The sequence below is a fragment of the Dipodomys merriami genome, unplaced genomic scaffold (genome assembly GCF_024711535.1).
Source record: "Dipodomys merriami isolate MVZ:Mamm:240054 unplaced genomic scaffold, mDipMer1.0.p SCAF_5, whole genome shotgun sequence".
Classification (NCBI taxonomy): domain Eukaryota; kingdom Metazoa; phylum Chordata; class Mammalia; order Rodentia; family Heteromyidae; genus Dipodomys; species Dipodomys merriami.
The window spans coordinates 69,355,834-69,374,342 of NW_027206068.1; the positions used below are offsets into that span (position 1 = coordinate 69,355,834).

At 45.0% G+C, this 18,509-nt stretch overlaps 1 protein-coding gene across 1 annotated transcript in view; it reads left to right on the plus strand.

The window, feature by feature from the left end:
• Positions 1-18,509, plus strand: part of Tmem178b (transmembrane protein 178B) — a 379,241-nt gene that overhangs the window by 112,367 nt on the left and 248,365 nt on the right. Inside the window, exon 2 of the mRNA XM_069996920.1 lies at positions 17,967-18,080. Coding sequence (XP_069853021.1) covers positions 17,967-18,080 — 114 coding nt within the window. The remainder of the gene's footprint in view (positions 1-17,966; positions 18,081-18,509) is intronic.

Sequence of the window (18,509 nt, forward strand, 5' to 3'; positions counted from 1 at the left end):
AACTAATATTACCAGTTTCCAGGCAGAGATGTTTTCTGAACGTGCAGAAATTTTTTTGCATGTGCAAGCACATATTGATACATCTGTTTCTATCTATATCCACCATTGTTTGCTCTTTTACTCCATAACTGTAATAAATGTTACATGATTTCACCACCTTGATTGTGGTCACTTGATTTATGTGTAAGGTTTTCTATTCCATTTGTAAAGAGTTTCATCTTTTAAAAATTGGTTATCTTGCCTTCATTGGGTGGATATTCCATAACCTAATCAGTCTCCTATTGATAGAAATTTAGGTTACTTTTTTAGGCAAAATGGCAATGAATAACCTTGTATGTGTGTCATTCACACCTGTGAGATTGCATGTCTTAGATAAATTACTAGAAGTGAAATTTCTGGGTCAAGTTGAGCCTTTGTAATTTTGAGAGATGTTGATGAATTGCTCTCTAGAGAGGTTGAACAAATTTACAAAATTTATACTCCAACAGCAACCCAGGATAGTGTGATTCTTTTTCCTTTTTTTCCCCCTATTCCAATCATTCAGTATGCTATCAAACTTCTGGTCTTTGGTCAAAATGATAATTGTAAGTGACATCCCAGTGCAGATTTAATTTGTAATTTCCTATATTGAGTGTTTTTGAACTTCTCCTCATATATTTAAGAGACATTTATATTTACATGAGCTAACCATTCTTTTCTTTTGTTCATTTCGGATTGGTTCCTGTTTTCTTTATTGATTTGTAGGTACTTTTTATGTTTAAGGAATGTTTTTCTTGTTGGTAATACAACTTGCAAACATTTCCCTTATTTTGTCTTTTGATTTAGCTTATGGTGGGTTTTACTATGTAGAGTTTTCTATTCCCATGTAGCCAAATTTATCAATATTTTCTTTTATGGACTTTGAACCATAAAGATTTCTCTTTGTTTTTTTTTTTTCTTCTTGACAAATACTTGCCTTCTGTCTTATTGGAGGGCCACATTTTGTGGGAGAAATGTAAAATACAGAAAAGTACAAAGAATAGTGCAATAGTTACATGGCTTAGCTTGTTTTTCAACTAAATATTTGACCCTTTTGGAAATTGTTCTGGTTTGACTTGCAAAATGTGTTTTCAAATTTTACTTTCTTTTCCCCCCAGAGGATTACCCTGTTTTCTGAATGCCATCTATTGGAAAATCAAACCATCTTTTTCCCTACTGAGTTGCGATGTCACTATTACTAGAAAGTACATGTCTTGTGCTTTTGGCTGAGCTGGGTTTTGGAGATTCTGGTCCAGTTCTTGCTCTACCATACATCATGTCTTAGGCAGCAGGGAAGGTTAGAACTCTGGTAGTGAGAGGAGAATCAGGGCTCCAGGCAAACAGGATGTGGTCAGCTGAGAGGCAGGGAGGTTGGAAAAGGGGTGTTGAGGCTTGGGTAGGGAAATCCAGATGATAACCACTTGGGGCAGGAGGCTCATGTAGCAAGAGGAAGCACACAGATATCCTGGGAGCTGTCTCTGAGTTATAGCAAATTGAATGGGAGATAGAAAAGACAGGGACTCTATATGTAGGAGTCTTCATTTCCAGGTTTATACTTTGGTCTACCTCGGGAGATAAGCTTTCTCTTGCTTTAATGGATTCATACGGGCTTCTAGGTTCCATTAGCATTGCCGTGATACTCATTTTGGCGTACTAACTCTTCAGGGGTGACATCTTACCATTTGAAATATATATGTTGTTTTTTTTTTCAAAGAAATGTTCAACTATTCTGTTCTTTGTAAGCAGGGAAAATGGTAAGATACTAGAACGTTCTCCGGTGTTGGTTGCCCAGGCCCACCACCATCTCATCACCCCTCCATGCCACGGTCTCTGCTCTCCAACTCCTTCCAGCTCACTCTGCAGCCCAGCCTTGCCTCTCTGTGGACACATTCTTGCTTTTGGCTCTGCTTCCTGGAGCCTTAGTCCCCTGGAGGAAGCTCCCTCGCCAGGCCCTGCTGTGCCAGTTCTCTTCGTAGCAGTGACTGAAGTGGCTCCCGAGGCTTTGCAGAGCGAGATAAGAGACAGCTGTCTGTCTGTCTTATCTGTCTGCTTTGGTGTGCTGGCTGCTAAGTCCAGTGAGGCCCTGGTGCAGAAGCTAAGTAGTCTGGGGCGCTGAAGAACCTTGTTTGGAGGGACAGTGGGAGTAGTTACTCCATGTAGGATAAGTTGCTCCTTTTTCTTAGTCTGGCTGCCTGGAGTCATTAGGCAACCTCTTCCCTCTCTGCCTCCCCCTGGGGAAGTTAGAGGGCCGGTCCAGTGTGTAGGAGATGGAGGATGGGCCTGGCCCTGCCAAGAGCAGGTCAAGTTCAAGAGTCCCAGGAAGCTCCTTATAGGCCTTCTTCTTGCCTATACCTTCAGCAGCATCCAACCATCACTCTGGCCCTGCCTTAGTGCTTTTAGCCTTGCCCTCTGCTTTCTCTGGGATCCTGTCAAGATTTGGCCTCAAGAATAGCCCTGTGTTTGAGCCACAGCGCCACTTCGGCTTTTTTTTTTTTTTTTCTGCTTATGTGGTGCTGAGGAATCGAACCCAGGGCCTCATGCATGCAAGGCAAGCGCTCTACCACTGAGCCATCTTCCCAGCCCAAGAATAGCCCTGTGTTTGTTAAGGGCAGATTTCTTGCAGGCCCTGGGGTACCATTTCCCCCTACCTCTGTTTTGCCCAGCTGAAGTTGCATCAGCCTTTCCTGATCTCTGCAGCATCAGTCACCTTCCCCCTCCACCTCTCCGGGCACTATGAAGCCCTCACTCTGTCCTGGGTTTCCTTAGCTTTCCTGTCTCCCTCCATTTTCCTCAGGGCCTGCACCTCAATAGGCACTGCATGTGTAATGTGGAGGAGGGGAGGAGCCCCTGGGAACACTGGAGAAAGGTGGAGACTAGTGAAAGTGGTCACTATTCAGGGGCCCAATCATGTTTTCTTCCTCACCTTGAAGAATGAAGCTTTGATTTCATCAAAGGCACGTTGTTGTTGTTTTTTTCTTCTTGAGAAATACTTTTCTTCTATCTTATTGGAGGGCCACATTTTGTGGGAGAAATGTAAAATGCCGAAAAGTACCAAGAATAGTGCAATAGTTACTATTTTATTTGCTAGGTAGAATTAGCAAAAGCCAATGTTTCTTAGTGTCACTTGAGAATATGCAGATGAAATGGAAGCCTTCTAGTTGCTCCCACTTTCTCTCTGGGGCAAATTTCGTGGGCATCCCCCCATGTTTTTGCTTATCACGTAGTGATGTCTCCTTGAGCTCATAATAGAGCTGGTTTTTGTCCTTTTCAAATGTATACACACAGAAACTATTAACCTTCAGTTCTGTTTTTTTTTTCATATTGAGATCTATCTCTATATATTAATATGTAAGTTCTAGTTCATTTATTTTAACCATTGTATAATATCTACTATATGACTATAACAATGTTTTATTTTTCTATTTTCTTATCAATGGGTATTTTATTTTTTGCTTTTTCCCAAGAATGCTATCTTGGACATTCTTGTGCATATCACTTCCATGTGAACACATATAGTAGTTTTTTTAGAATGTGTAATTTGGGGCCATAGGGCATATCTATGTTTCTACCTGATTTTTTCCAGTGTTTATAATAATTATACTACCAGCTATAGTATCTGAAAGTTTGTTTCCCTTCTCCTTTTTTTTAAAAAAAATCATACCTTGGCATTACTTGAGTTTGTTAGATTTTTGTTGTTTTCATTGGAAGGTGGGATGCTAGAAAGTTAGGAAATAGAATTTTCCAACTTGGCCTGAATTTGTGTTTTATCAAGTTAGGGCTGGCGTTGGAGGTTTGGGGAACCCGTGTTCAACTAACAAGTATCATTGTTTCAAGTCACTGCTGAGCCCCTTACTTTGGTGAGTGTCAAACAGTATTTAGTATTGTGCAACTGGAGCCATGATTCTGCTCTTGTGTCTGGGAGGGTCTTGCTCATGGATGACGGAGACAGCTTTGAGAAGCTCACTGGTATTTGAGAGGTTGAAAATCATAAAGGTGGGGGAGAAGGCTTGATCTGAAGCCATGAGTGGGTGGTGGTAGAATGTAAGCAAGGTTGGGGTATAGAAAAAGTGCTTCTGAGATGGCACTGGGGCTAGAGAAAGACGTAGAAAACATGGGTAAGAACTGAGCATCTGAGTCAAGGAGAAGACAGGCTGATGGACAGGAGCCTGTCTCCTAGTATATCCATCTATTTGGTTAGAATGGGCCACATATGTGCTTGCTGCATGTTTTGAAGGACATTCCTGGTGTCTGATGTACATGGTAGGTCTGTGTCTGCCATGGCACTGTAGCGTAATAAGCAATAATAATTACAGAATGCTTACCATGTGCTGGACAGAAAGTGAGTTATCTATATTAATTCACTAAATTTTACATCACATGAAAGCGGGTAAACAACACTCCTTTCCTTTAAAGTAAATACGTTTAGGAATAGAGGTCTTCGTTCATTCGGCCAAGGTCACAGCCTAGAATGTCTCAAGGCAAGGATTTGGCGCCAAGCAAGCTGGCCTCAGGATCACACTCCAACCCTTGCATCATACTCCTGGACATGGCTGGGGAAGAGTAAATTTCTCCACATTATAATGATCATTTCTGTTTTCAGTGTAACTTGTGAATCAGGATAAGTTCATGTCTTTTTGTTGTTGTTGTTGTTGGTCGTGGGGCCTGAACTCGGCCTGGGCATTGTCTCTCAGCTCTTCAGTTCAAGGCTAGCGCTCTACCACTTGAGCCACAGCACTACTTTCGGCTTTTTCTGCTTATGTGGTGCTGAGGAATCGAACCCTGGGCCTCATGCATGCAAAGCAAGCGCTCTACCACTGAGCCACCTTTCCAGTCCTATAAGTTCACATCTTAATGAGTGTTTCTCATGTAACCATTTAACTTAAATGGGAAGATGGTTAACTTTGCAAGTAGTGATGAAAACGAAAAAGTAAGCATAATTGTTTGATCATTTGGCTTTCTTTCACTGTTTGACTGAGGCACATAATAGATTGAAGAGTGAAATAACCAGTCACCTGGGTTTGGCGTCTCAAATACAGCGCAGCTTTCCCCAACACATAAACATGCACATATGCACTCATGTGCATGTTTTCTTTCTCCCTGAATTAACTATAAATAAGGAAAATCAGCATCCCATGACTACTTTGTCCAATGAAAAGTGCAAAAAAAAAAAAAGCAATAATCTGGAATTCTTTCTCCCAAGCTGAAACCAAACATTCATTCAGCTACTTAAAAAACAAAACAAAAAAAACAACAACACCTAGCCAGCTGTCTGCACAAACTCTTTTTTTTTTTTTGGTCAGTCGTGGGGCCTGAACTCTGGGCCTGGGCGCTGTCTCTCAGCTCGTCAGCTCAAGGCTAGCCCTCTACCACTTGAGACACAGCACCACTTCCAGCTTTTTCTGTTTATGTGGTGCTGAGGAATCGAACCCAGGGCCTCATGCATGCAAGGCAAGCACTCTACCACTGAGCCACTCTCCCAGCCCTGAACAAACTCTTATCTGGCTCTGCCTATGGGCCTTTACCCTGGAGGAAGGCAGATCCACTATGGATAAAGCTAATCCAAGCATTCATGGTAGTCTTGACCCCTCCCCGAGAGGGAGCATCTTCAGAGAACAGTGGAGCCACCTCTGTCCTGGCATCTGGTGACTCATGAACCATCATTTCACTCTGGTCTGAAGAAACAGGAATGACGAATTTCTAGCTCTGTTTATCTTCTCGCCGCCCCTCCTCTAGAGGACATCTCTCTCATGCTAAATCCTTAATTTAAAGAAAATGGATGTTTCCCTCTGGCCCAGAGCTGGGGATTCTTATCAAAAGTGACATTAAAGAAAGTGCCAGGCTGAGCCCCCTCCTGCTGAAGGCCCATCTTTCATCACCCCTGCCTGCCTCCATCACCTTCCCATCTCCAGATCTATCTCCACTTCCTGGTCCCTGGGGAGAAAGCATGAGCTCATTGTTTTCCATGAAAAAGAAAAAAAAAAAAACCCAAAACAGATCTGGTCTCCTTCTCGCCTCGTTTGTCTGTCAGAGCCTGGAGATGGATGAGCCTTCAGCCAGCGGAAACTGTACCTGGAGGAGCGGCAGGCTCCTGCGTTGGGTGTTGGTGTGCTGAATGGGGAGAGGGTGGGAGGGGGCCTGTCAGGGCCATGACAGCTTGCAGCTCTGAACTTTCTGGAAGGTTATTAGGGAGGTGATGGGAATAAGGGAACTGGTTATTTACTGTCCCCCAAATGGTAATTTAAAACCATACCTCACCTTCTCATTCTTTCTCATGAAATTCTGTTTCAAGCTGGAAAATACATGAGCGAAACGGGACCAGGCAGTCAGAAGCCAGCAGGGATGTGGCGCAGTCATAGTGACAGCTCGTTCTTTATTTCCTTTTGTGAGAAAAACCACTATGCAATGACATTAAAAAATGTCTTATTTAAAACATATGAAAAGGCACGGAGAAGGGGGAAAAGCGGTATAGTATCTGGGAATGATAAAGTTAGGATTTAAAAGGTTATAGCTCCCACTAAAGATGAGGGGACCTTTAACACAGAAGGTCACAGAATGTTAGATGCTGCCATCTTTAGTCAATGAAAATAAGAGTCTCTTGATGAAGCACTAAAGAGAGAAGCTGCTAGGCTGGGAATGGTGCTCTGTGGCACAGTGGTTGTCATGAGAGGGGTGGGGAGAGCTCACCCAGAGAGAGGCCTCATTTCATTTCTTCCTTTATGATTTCTCTTGCTGATCTTGGGGCTTGAATTCAGGGCCTGGACCCTTTGTCTTTTCTGCTCAAAGCTGGTGCTCTACCACTTGAACCATCGCTTCATTTCTACCCCTTTGCTGGCTGATTGGAGGTAAGAGTCTCACAGACATTTCTGCCTAGGCTGGTTTCAAATCACGATCTTCAGATCTCTGCCTCCTATGTACCACAGATTTCAGGCATGGGGCTTGGGGTGCTCAGGTCCATTTCTTAGTTGGAGTAGGAATCCTCCAGGTAGAGTGGAGGGAGCAGGGGAAGGGCACGAGAGCTGGTTTCCTCATTTCTGTTCCCTCAGGAAGCCTGGGTAACCAAAGGAGGTGTAGAATACGAGTCTCTAGGTTAGAGATGGGTGACATATGCTCAGAGTTTTTCTTTTATGACAGAGAGGACTATAGGGAGATTCCTTGGACACAGATAGGTAGATGGGGAGGGGAGGGAGCTCCTCAAAACTGTGCAGAGGGCAGATAGTAGGAGCACTTGTCATAGAAGTGGTGATACTGAGAGGAAAACAAGCCCTGGCTGGCCACTCATTTCCCTTTCTGGATACCCATCCATCATGGTGAATGATGTGGGGGACATCAGCCTGGGGAAGCTGGCTCAGAGGCAGACTCAAGGCAGGCTGAACGATTGAGCTCCAAGAGCTCTCTTCTAATGGTTCAATTTCAGATCACAAGGGGATTGTGTGTGTGTGTGTGTGTGTGTGTGTGTGTGTGTGTGTGTGTGTGTGTGTGTGTGTGTGTGTTTGTGTGCGTGTGCTCTTGCATAGCGTTCTCCTTCAGCATCACGGTGCCGGAGGATTTTTGTGATGGCTTGGATGAGACCGGTGATGGCCTGCTGATGAGGCTTAATACATGGTAGGGTGAGTTGGCTCAGCTGCCAATTCCAGTGAAGGGAATTGCTTAGGCGATGGTCCCCTCTGTGTGACCAGTCCTGTGACTTGGCTGTCCATGGAATGAGGAGGAAATTAAGCTATGCCCCTAATGCCATGCAGACTGGGAGCCCATGGTCCTGTGGATCAGCACAGCTCCCGTCATGCATGGGAACAGCTGTGGCCAGGGCTACGTACAGCCCTGCATACGGCACTGGGAGGGATTCCCGCCATGGGCTTGACCTTGAGGACAACTAGCAAATTGCTGGCCCTGGACTTGATCTTGAGAATGACTGGAGTAGTACCGGTCTTTGTGGACTGTGTGGTTGGGAGAACGTGGAAGCTAGAAGGAAAGGAGATTTCGGGGGGTGGAGAGGAGCATGAGAATTGTCTTTAAATATTTATAGCCTATTAGATGGGCACAGGATGCATGTCTCCAGAGGCATAACTAATAAATGATGTGAGCATTTATTGAATGCTCACTGCAGAGCAGGTTTTACATGGGTTACCTCATTTAGTCCTCATCAGTCTTATGAGCTGAGTGCCATTATTATCTACATTTTACAGATGAAGGAATGGGGTGGGGGGAGGAAGGGAGGCCCTGAGAGGCTGAGTAACTCACCCCAAAGCCCCTGTTGTCCTGGGAGTGGAGATGGCCATGTGGCCATGCTTGAGGCCACACCAAACGTGCATTTAGCCTTGTTCTGCTTCTGCACTTGGGTGTTAACTATAAAGCTTGCTTCTCTCCAGCCCATCAGGTAGCTATGGAAGCAAATGTTTTGTCTTACTCTGAGAAGAACAGCAGAAACTGTCGATGGGGAAATTATCTGCAAATGGGAGTTTTGCTTCATATGAAAGGCGACATTTCTTTCAGAAGAGCTTGATTCTCTCCCCCTCCCCATTTCTTTTCCCATATGCCATCCTATGTGACTGCCTTAATGTGGATTCAAATCCCACCTTTTCCACCTGTGTTTCTGGATAGGATAATCTCTCTACACTGTTATATGTCCGCGTCTGTGAAATGAAGAACGTGAGAGTACCTAACTTTCAGGATTAAATGGTGTGCCACCCACTATAGAAAGCAGGAATTAAACAGCAGCTGTTATTAAAATTCTTAAAATACCATTTGTGGCCAGTAAGTACAAAGATGGATAACATAAGCTCCTCTATCTTGATGCTTTTACTATAGAAATACATGATTGATATACAAATAGCTGAGCTACAATAGTAGCTAGCAGAAGGCGCTTTGGGGTGGAGCAAAGGGTCAGAAATGTGGTGGTAGGGTGGATGGGAGCAATGAGACTTACTGAAAATGAAATTCTGTATGTGTAATGAGACGGGCCCGGCCACTATTCATAACCAACACTAATGTAACATAGGGTGGAAAGGAATTAAATATTTAGGCTTCAGTCTGTGCGATGCATACAAAACAACATTAAAAGGCCACACTGATACCACAAGCACCAAAACCAAAGCATACAAAATGGGATACATCTGAAGGCATTAAAAATAAAAACAAGCTAACACTTTTCCTCAGTATAAAGACGAGAAAAACATTCTTTTCTTGCTGGGCCTGCAGCAGCTAGGTGTAGGCCTTGCAAATCTTTCATCTCAGAACATCTGGGAGGAGCAGAAGGCGCGAAGAGAAGACTTGAGGGAGTTTGTGGGGAGATTTCTTGTGATGAGCTGTTGCAGAGATGCCTTTTAAATAAGGAGAGCATCTTGCCAACAGTGCAGCCTGGCATACCTCCTCCCATCTTGGGGGACAGGGAGTTTACTTCCTGTCCCTTTCATCATCTCTGATCTCAAACCTTTAACCCCTTAATCACCTGTGTTTCTTCACTCCATCTCCCTTATAGGTGTCTAAAGAATTCTACAGAATGCCCCTACATGTGAAAATGGCTTTGCTGTTCCGCTGAAGGAAAATATATCTCCTTTCTTTGGCTCTCTGCTAAGTTGTAACTTACTTTTTTTTTGTTGTTGTTGTTGCTTGGAAAATGCTCTTGAGATAAAGTCCAGGTCTTAAAACTCTAAAACTGGTTTCATCTTTTGCTGTTGTTGGTGGTGTTAGTGTTAGTGTTCCTTTTATTTATTTTTTCCATAAGTGCTCTCTCTACTTTCGATTTACTCTTTACTAAGTGCAGAGTTCCAGCCAGGGCATTGGCTAGAAATATGACTCAGAATCATCAATCTACTGGGTGAACCTGGGGATGAGGGGAGGCGCTGGCTGACCTTGTAGCTGGTCAGGGCTTGGCATAGCAGTTGGAGAGCCCACGTGGTCTGGGAAGGAGTAACATACAAAGCAGGCCCTTGTCCCTTTCCTCCGTTCCTCCTTCCATTTGTCCCTTCCTCCCTCCCTTCCTCTTTCTTCTCTTATCATAGGTACATCTAGTTTCTTCTGTGCAATGCTGTAGCATTTTCCTTGCATTTCCAAGGAATCTTCTACCAAGCAGGGAATCATTTTGGCTGTGGTGTCTAAAAGACCTGGGTGGAGAGGCCACTGTTTGCATCCTGACCTTTCTCACAGTTGGCTTGCAGAGCGGCTTCAGGGAAGGCGTTCCTTTTCTAAACTCCCTCTTTGCTCTTTTATCTGTACCATCATGCCTTGGGCTGACATCTCAGAACATGTGAATGTCAGACATGTGCTAGGCATGAAATAGATTCCCTGTTGTAACAGGGATGCCATTGATCAAGCTGCATCATACTCAAAAATGGACATATTAAATTGAAACCCCTTTGCAAACTACTTAAAGATAAAAGTATATAATAATAATAATAATAATAATAATAATAATAATAATAATAATAATAATAATAATAATGGAACTTTGAGAAAACACAGCCAAAAAAGAGATGCTGAGAAGAGCATGAAGGCTCTGAGGTGACTCTGGGGTGCAGGGGCAAGTGTGTCACCTCACAACGGCACCTGCCACTGGCTGGAAGGGACCAGGAAAGAATCAGAAGATCGTCAGAACACAGCAAACCTAGAGTCCTGGCAATGGCCCCCAGGTCCTTTCCTGGTCAGCAGGACATAGGAATAAAAATTACGGGGGAGCTGAAAAGAGAGAGAAGTCACCTCAGCTACAGGTATAGTGCTAACTCCCAGTTCCTTTTACTTATCACCTCCCATGGGATTCTCAAACCCATGCGCCATGTGCACTGCTGTCCTCCCTGTGATTCCATTGCTCTTAGTTTGGGCTCTCTAGAAAGGGAGGGTACTTGTTGGGTGCTGCCAGCTTGTGCTGGAGCCCCGTCCACTTCAGCCTTGAGACAGCTCGATTTGCAGGTGACTGAGGGTATGAGGGCACCAGCTCCAGTTCTATCTCATTCTTTTGATCCCTTTGGGTCGTGGCCAGGTGGCGTTGGGAGGTGATAGGTTTGTCTGTACGCTCCAGAGCCACCTCAGATTCTTCATGCTCTTCTCAGCATCTCTTTTCTCTGGGAGTCTTCTGTAGCTAAGGGTCCCTCTGGCCTGGAGGAAGAGGATTTAGGGTCTCATTCACACATAGAAGTCAGTGACACAGGACTTATGAAGGCATAAGGACTTATGCCTTCATAAGTCCTGTGTCCTTCATAAGTGTGTAAAAGAGCTTAAAAAATCAGCATCTAAGGCAACTGAATCCCACCCAAGCAATAAATCTGGACGAGAAGTTTGACAGTGTCTACTGGTTAGGTGGGATGGGTTTAGATGGGGAGGAGGTGTGTTCCAGTGCTACGTCTAAAGTCAGTCTCCCCAAGAAGCTCCCCTTAATGTATGCTGCCCTCAAGGGGAAGATGCCCTTAGAAGTGCTTGCACTGCTCACCACCGATAGCTAATGGTTATGTCTTGGTTCCTCTACTTATGCATCCCACCGCTGGTAACTGATGCTACATTTTGGTCCCTCCTCTACTTCATCTCTATATCTCCAAGTTAACTGTGCTTCAGAGTCTCCTAGGGTCACTGCCTACGAGAAATTCATGCACCCATAGACATAGGTCTACATCTGTAGGACCATGTAAACATTTCACTAGTATTATGTATGACTTTCAGTGTCTTTATCCTTTTAGAATAGTCCCAGGGAAGATATTGATGGACATGTCACATTTCGAATACTTTATGTGCAGGGGCCACATTTACAACTGGATGTGAGTTTCCACACTCATGCCTTGGGTCTTCCTTTTTGTTTTTTTTTGGGTGCTGGTCTTGGAGCTTGAGCTCAGGGCCTGGGCACCATTCCAGAGCTTTTTTTGCCCAAGGATAGAGCACTACCACTTGAGCCATAGCTCCAGTTTGGCTTTTCGGTGGTTAATTGGAGATGAGAGTCTCATGGATTTTTTTGGTCCAGGCTGGCTTCCAACTGCAATCCTCTAATCTCAGCCTCCTGAGCAGCTAGGGTTATAGGTGTGAGTCATGGGAGCCCAGCTTCTTTCTATTTTTATTACCCTATGTTAGTTGTACAAAGGAAGATTTCATAGTTATATTTCCATGCATGTTTACAATGTACTCCAATCTTAACCCCTCAATCACTCTATCTTGTGTCTTAAAGGACTTGCAGTGGAGAACAAGGAATGGAGCAGTATCTCCCAATTCTTGGTTTCTTGGGCCTCCTTTGCCATTGTGGAATGTGACAGGCAGAGGGTGAGGGAGGAAGAAAGTGCTGGTATTGGCTAACAGGAGGATGGATGGATGCATTTGCAAGAGGGAGGACTAGGGAGATGTGGGGAAAGAGAACAAAGAGGAAGAGGATCGAGCTCTGGCTGGCCCTCTCAGCCACTTCCCAGCTTCTGTACCTGCTCTGAGCTCACTTCCCTTTCCCCTGCACCAGTGGCTACCATTCTACTCTCATTTCTGTGCTGGATTATTTTAGATCCCTTATGTAAGTGCAATCATGCAATGTTTGGATCTTCATGTTGTCATAGATGGCAGCATCTGATTTTAGAAGGCAGAACAGTAGTTCCGTGTATGGATATACATTTTCCATATCCATTCATCCACTGATAAACACTGGCCATTATAGATGATGTTGGAGTGAATGTGAAAATGCAGATGTGTCTTTGAGATATTGACTTTGTTTCTTTTGGTTATATCTTTAGAGGTGGCATTTCTGGATTTGAGATGCCATTTCTTTTGGACATACATCTCTAGAAATAGCATTTCTGAATCACATGGTAGGTTTGCCTTTAATGTTTCAAGGCATTCCATACTGTTTTCCATAGTGGTGGAACCAATTTGTTTTTCCACTGAGAGTGCGTGAGAGTTTCAGTTTCTCCATCTCCTTGTCAGCACTTTATCATTTCCTTTCAAATTTACTGTTTTGATGGTAGCCATCTTAACAGGTTGGAGGATGATACCTCATTATGGGGGTTACTTTCACTTCCCTGATCATTTAAATATCTTCTTTGGAGAAATGTCGGTCTAAATCCTTTAGCCATGTGAAACTCAGTTTTATATGTTTGTTTGCTATTGCTTAGTCCCCTGTTTGGGTGTCCTTTCTACATCTTTCTGGGCCCTGCCATGCAGGTTAGCTAGGAGAGTGTTTGGTCCAGAAGGCAGAGCTTGATTGAGGCCATAGGTAGGGTCCATGCCTTGAGCTCCACAGCCAGGTGTCCTCCTGTGATAGTTCCCTGGGGCAGTGGAGAGCAGAGGCACTGGCCTGGGGTACAGGCCTTGTGAAGCTGGACTGGACTTCCTTTCTTGGGAAGGCCCTGGGCTTCCCCGTTGCCTTCCAGGTAGCCCCTCTGCAGCACTTCCTGCAGGAAACCTGTTTGCACTGGGAAGCCCACGTTCTGGGCACCCGTACTGGGTGCCCAGATGGTGCCTGTATTTATGAAAGCCCAGAACACTGACAGGACCTGTAGACACATGGATAAATATTTTGCCTTCCTTCTTAGGCAATGTTTGAATCTTTCAGATTTAATTGCTGTCGAAAGGCAGGATGCTTATATCTCGCAGGCAAAGCAAACAATGAGGGGCCTCCAGCAGGGCAGCTCTGCCTGCTCTCCCAGGCTCTTTTGGCCACCACCTGTGCATCCTATGCTTTGCTTACTTGCTCTTGCTGTCTGTCAAGTGGCCTCCTCCCGCATTGGCTGGGTAGGCTATGGTGGGAGAGACTAAGGGAACTGGCTTCCGCTTGCCTGGGACTGGCAGCAGTGTGTTGGGTTTATACTGAAGGCTGAGAGATCCTGACCTCAGCTAAGCAATCAGGAGCTTTTCTGTGACAGGCACCAATCTGCCCACCAGCAGTGGCATTGGGTTTTGTGCTCCAAGGTTGGGTCCGAGGAGTGTTTTGATTTTTGTTAGTATTGCCTGTGCGGCTGCTGCCAGTTCATATGGTACTTTTGTGAAACTTAGATAAACACAGCCAGGGTAATCTCCCTAGATCCCGCTGGTGTGTAAGGCTTGCCAAGCAGAGTAGCTGCTGGATCTCAGCACCCAAGGATTCTAGGGGCTGCCCTTATGTGGGGCCAAGCCTGCCTAACTGTGCCTGTCCAAGTCGTTGTCAGCGATATCCTTGTTCCAACCTTCTACTCTCTTCCTTTTCTTTCTCTTCTTTCCTTTCTATAGTATTCCTCCTCCTCCACAAAGTCATTGACCTAGTTGTTCGTTGGATTACATACGCCAAGTACTGAGAGACATGATCTGTGCCCCAGCTGGCTGGGATTGTTAAGACTCTCCTTATGTTGTCCAAACAGGGAAGAGGTGTGTGCTCCAATCTCATAGAGTTCTGCAACATTCTAATTTGTGTCCATTATTTGAACTCCTTGCATGGGATTCTTTTCTCACTGTGGTCTTACAAGTGATGCCTGATATTATTCGTGCCTCTCCTGAAAGCACACAGTATTGGTGCTTGCCTTGCTCTGGAGGCTGGGCAGATAAAAAAGAATGAATAAGACAACATCCCTGCCCTTGAGAAACTCATAATCTCATGGAGAAGTGAGCCTGGTAAACACATAAATCACAGCCAATGCTGTGCACACTGTATAGAAGGGTTGGCGGGGGGTGGGGGGGGGTTGTAGCTGTACAGGTGAGCCTGCTGCTGGCATGCACAGTTACCTGGGTGACCAGGAAGGCTTTGCTGGGAGCCCTTCTTAGGACCAATGTCACTGGGGAGGCAGGCAGAGAGGAGAACAGGTGCCCTAGTGAAGGGAAGCTTTGTAGTCAGTATTTTCCCACGGGAGTCTCAGTTGTGCCAAAGGGAGCTGGAGAGGGGGCTGGGACTTTGTCCCTGAGGACTGTGGAGTTTCTCCTATGTCGGAAGAGAGGCCAACAGAGGCCTCTGAGTGTGTCTTCTGGAGCAAATAACCCAGCTGCATTGCCTTTGTGGAGTGTGCTCTGACTGGGACGTTGGCTTAGGAGAGGTTGGCTCTGGGAAGACAACCCTGGGTTCTAATCCTGGCAAGGCACTTCCTTGGACAAGTCGCTTGTCTTGTTGGTTTGGTCTGAGCCCACATTCTCCTTGTAAAATAGAGATGATGTGGTAGTGGTAACATAGATGTCATTGGTCATGTCATGGTGAAATTCATGGTTAGTGGATTACATGAGACATTTGTAGTGGAGTTTCTCACTGGTGGGAAAAGAACCCAGAATAGGTTCTAGGTGTGTTAGAAATGCTGGTTTCTGCAGCTCTGAGGGGCCTGGGCAGCAACGGCCTGTTTATGTCAGGGTATCTTGTGAAGCATTTCTCCGTGTGCACGATGACCTGCAGGAAGTTGGAAACCACTTGGCTACAAATCACTTGCAGTTCTCTCCCACCTAGCGTGCTCTTCCCAATAACGGTGGTTGTTGGTGGAGATTGGTCATTGTAGTCATGTGTCACCCATCACCAGGATGTGTTCTGTCGTGAGGTGATTTTTGTCATTGTGTGAACATCATAGAGTGGACTTATACAAACCAAGATGGCTATATCACCAAGGGATGCCATCTTCGAAGAAAAATATCTTTTGGGATAGTATTGGGATTTGAACTGAAGGCCTTGCACTTGTTAAGCAGGTGCTCTACCACTTGAGCCACATCTCCAGCCCTGTATGCCTTAGTTACTTTTTGGGTTGGGTCTCACATTTATTCCTGGGCGGGCCTGGATCGCAGCCCTCCCATTTTTGCCTCCCACATAGCTGATATGACAGTTGTGTACCACCATGCCCAGCTATCGGTTGAGATAGGAGTCTGCGAATATTTTTGCACAGGTCTCAAACCAAGATCCTCTAGATTTCTACTTTCCAAGTATCTAGGATTATAGAGGTGAGCCACTGAGCCTGGAAGGTGACATACCAATCTTTTTTTTTTTTTTGGTCATGGGGCTTGGGCGCTGTCCCTGCTCTCTTCAGCTCAAGGCGAGCACTCTACCACTTGAGCCACAGTGTCACTTCTGGTTTTCTAGTGGTTAATTGGAGATAAGATTCTCACAGACTTTCCTGCGTTGGCTGGCTTTGAACCATGATTCTCAGATCTCAGCCTCCTGAGTAGGTAGGATTACAGTCATGAGCTGCCGGCGCCCAGCTACACTAATCTTAAGAGACCACCATTGCATGTGTGGTCTGGCATTAACAGAAACATTGTTAGGCTGTGTGAGACTATACTAGAACAATGTAGAGGAAATGGGGCCCGAGGAGAGAGACTAGACTCCCAGGACATTTCTGCAGGAGAAGTGACCAGCTGATGTTAGGAAGGAGGAGCCCTTATAAGGAAAGAGGAGACATTGAGGATGATGCTGTAAGACGAGAGAGGAAACAATATTTTTAACGGAAACTCCGAAGTGAGAGTAGAAACGAGAGGAGGTGTGAGGATTGGAAGTGAGGAAGTAGACTATCTGGCACATACTGTCTTCAGATGTTTAAGAAATCAAGGGAGGTTGGGCATGAAGGTTTAAGGAGGTGGCGTGCTTTGGGTGGGAAAGGAGTGGGGGAAATGCTGGGGTCATGTGAGAGATCTCAGAAAGCTTGAGGGTTGAGGGTACAGAGGGCAGAGGAGCGTGAAAAACTGAAGCACCCAGGAAAGGAGTATATATCACTTGCTAGAACTTTTGCCTATTTGGATAGAATCTGTCCCATTAGAAAAATGCCCACCGATAACTGACACTGGCAACTGGGAAGTTGTCCAGATATGATTTACAATAAGGCATCAGTTTCACAAGGCACTGTCTAAATTATTGCACTCCACCAATTGCCAGCTTCCCTGCTGACAGTGGGCCGGGGGGTCAAACAATTCAATCAGGTGCCACCGGTTATAAATTGAAAATCAGTGGGGTGCAAAATGGATTACCATCAAAATCCATTCAGGTGCAAAACCAAATTTCAAAACCTCTAACCTTTAAAAATCACTCCTTTCCTGATTCTTCACAATGCGCTGCCATTGAGTTTTAATACCCCTTAGATAAGTAAGTGTCAATAGAAATGGCTGCAGGAGACCAAAGGGAATCTGGCCTTCCTTTTGGAATTTGCAAACTTGATGGATCCTTGAATTAATACACTGGCAATTATGTTAGGTTCTCTCAGGTAAGCAGTTCTCAAATGTAACATACAACAGAATCACTTGGAAGGCTTAAGATTCACCCAGGATCGGGCTTGGAGTTTGATTCAGTACACTTGAGAGTGGGCCTGAAATGCTGCACTTCTAGCAAATCCCTAAGGAGGGATGCTAATGACACTGGTTCTGGGATCACACTTTAAGAATTTCTGCCCTAAGACCATGCTTTGAGTAAAGTAACTTATTGTGAAGTTCTTATGACCAGGTGTTGAGTTTGGTACTGGGCTATAGTTTTGTCTTGGAAAGAAGAGAAGAGATTGGTTTAAAAAGACCCAGATTGATTTGGTCAGAGATTGGGGAGGATGGAGAGAGACAAGGGAAGAACCCCCACTTCCTCTTGCTTGTTCTATTCCAGAAGACTATGTTTACTAAGCCCAAATTACCTCCTTAAGGGGCCTGCTCTCTGGCCCCTGGAAGCCATGGAATGCGTGTGTGTGTGTGTGTGTGTGTGTGTGTGTGTGTGTGTGTGTGTGTGTGTGTGTGTGTGTGTCTGTGTGTCTGTGTGTGTGTGTGATGCCAAACTTTCACTTTTGAGTTGAAAGTTGACTTTCTTAAAAAGATTAAACAGAGATGGCTACCATTTTCTTTTAAGCTTATTTCCAGTAGTCTATTGCATGATCCTACAGATGAATTTTTTTCCATCTAAATCAATCTACCATCTGATGGTGGTTTTCCTCTGTTGCCTTTTTCCTGCCTTGTATACACAGTAGACATCATCAGACCCACTATGAAACAAGTCTTTATTTCCAGGACAGAGAAATGGATCACTGAACTGCTTCTGATATGATCACTACCTCATTAATAGTTGGCTTCTGGTCTCTCTTTTCCAGGAGAACTTGAGCGATGTACATACATCAAGTACCACTACTCCTCAGCAACCATCCCCAGGAACCTCACGTTCAATATCACCAAGACCATCCGTCAGGACGAGTGGCATGCCCTGCGTAAGTACACCTGTGTCTCTGTGGCTGTGACTCTGCTGGTCTGTCACCTGGAGGGCTGGCACCTTGTGCGTCTTCTGAGATCCATGGAGTCTTAGGGCATTGTGGGGAAGAGGGGGGGTCCCTGAAGTGCCAGTAGGTATAGGTCAGAAGTATCTCAGTTGGTTTGATTACATGACAGATTTGGGGTATTTTGGCTTCTGAATAAAAACAAAACAATATCAACAACAATAAAAGAAAACTACTAGCAGTTAAGACAAGGGTCTTAATTTACTATCCTGATCGAGATCTAAGATTTCATCTACCTGGGCGTCACTTGAGCACCCCTCCGCGTTGCTCGGTGTATTATGGTGGCAATGTACGAATCCTCTGGGCCATCATTTGTAAAAGACCAGCTGTATTACTTTGGAGGTTTGCCCCAGGGGATATCAC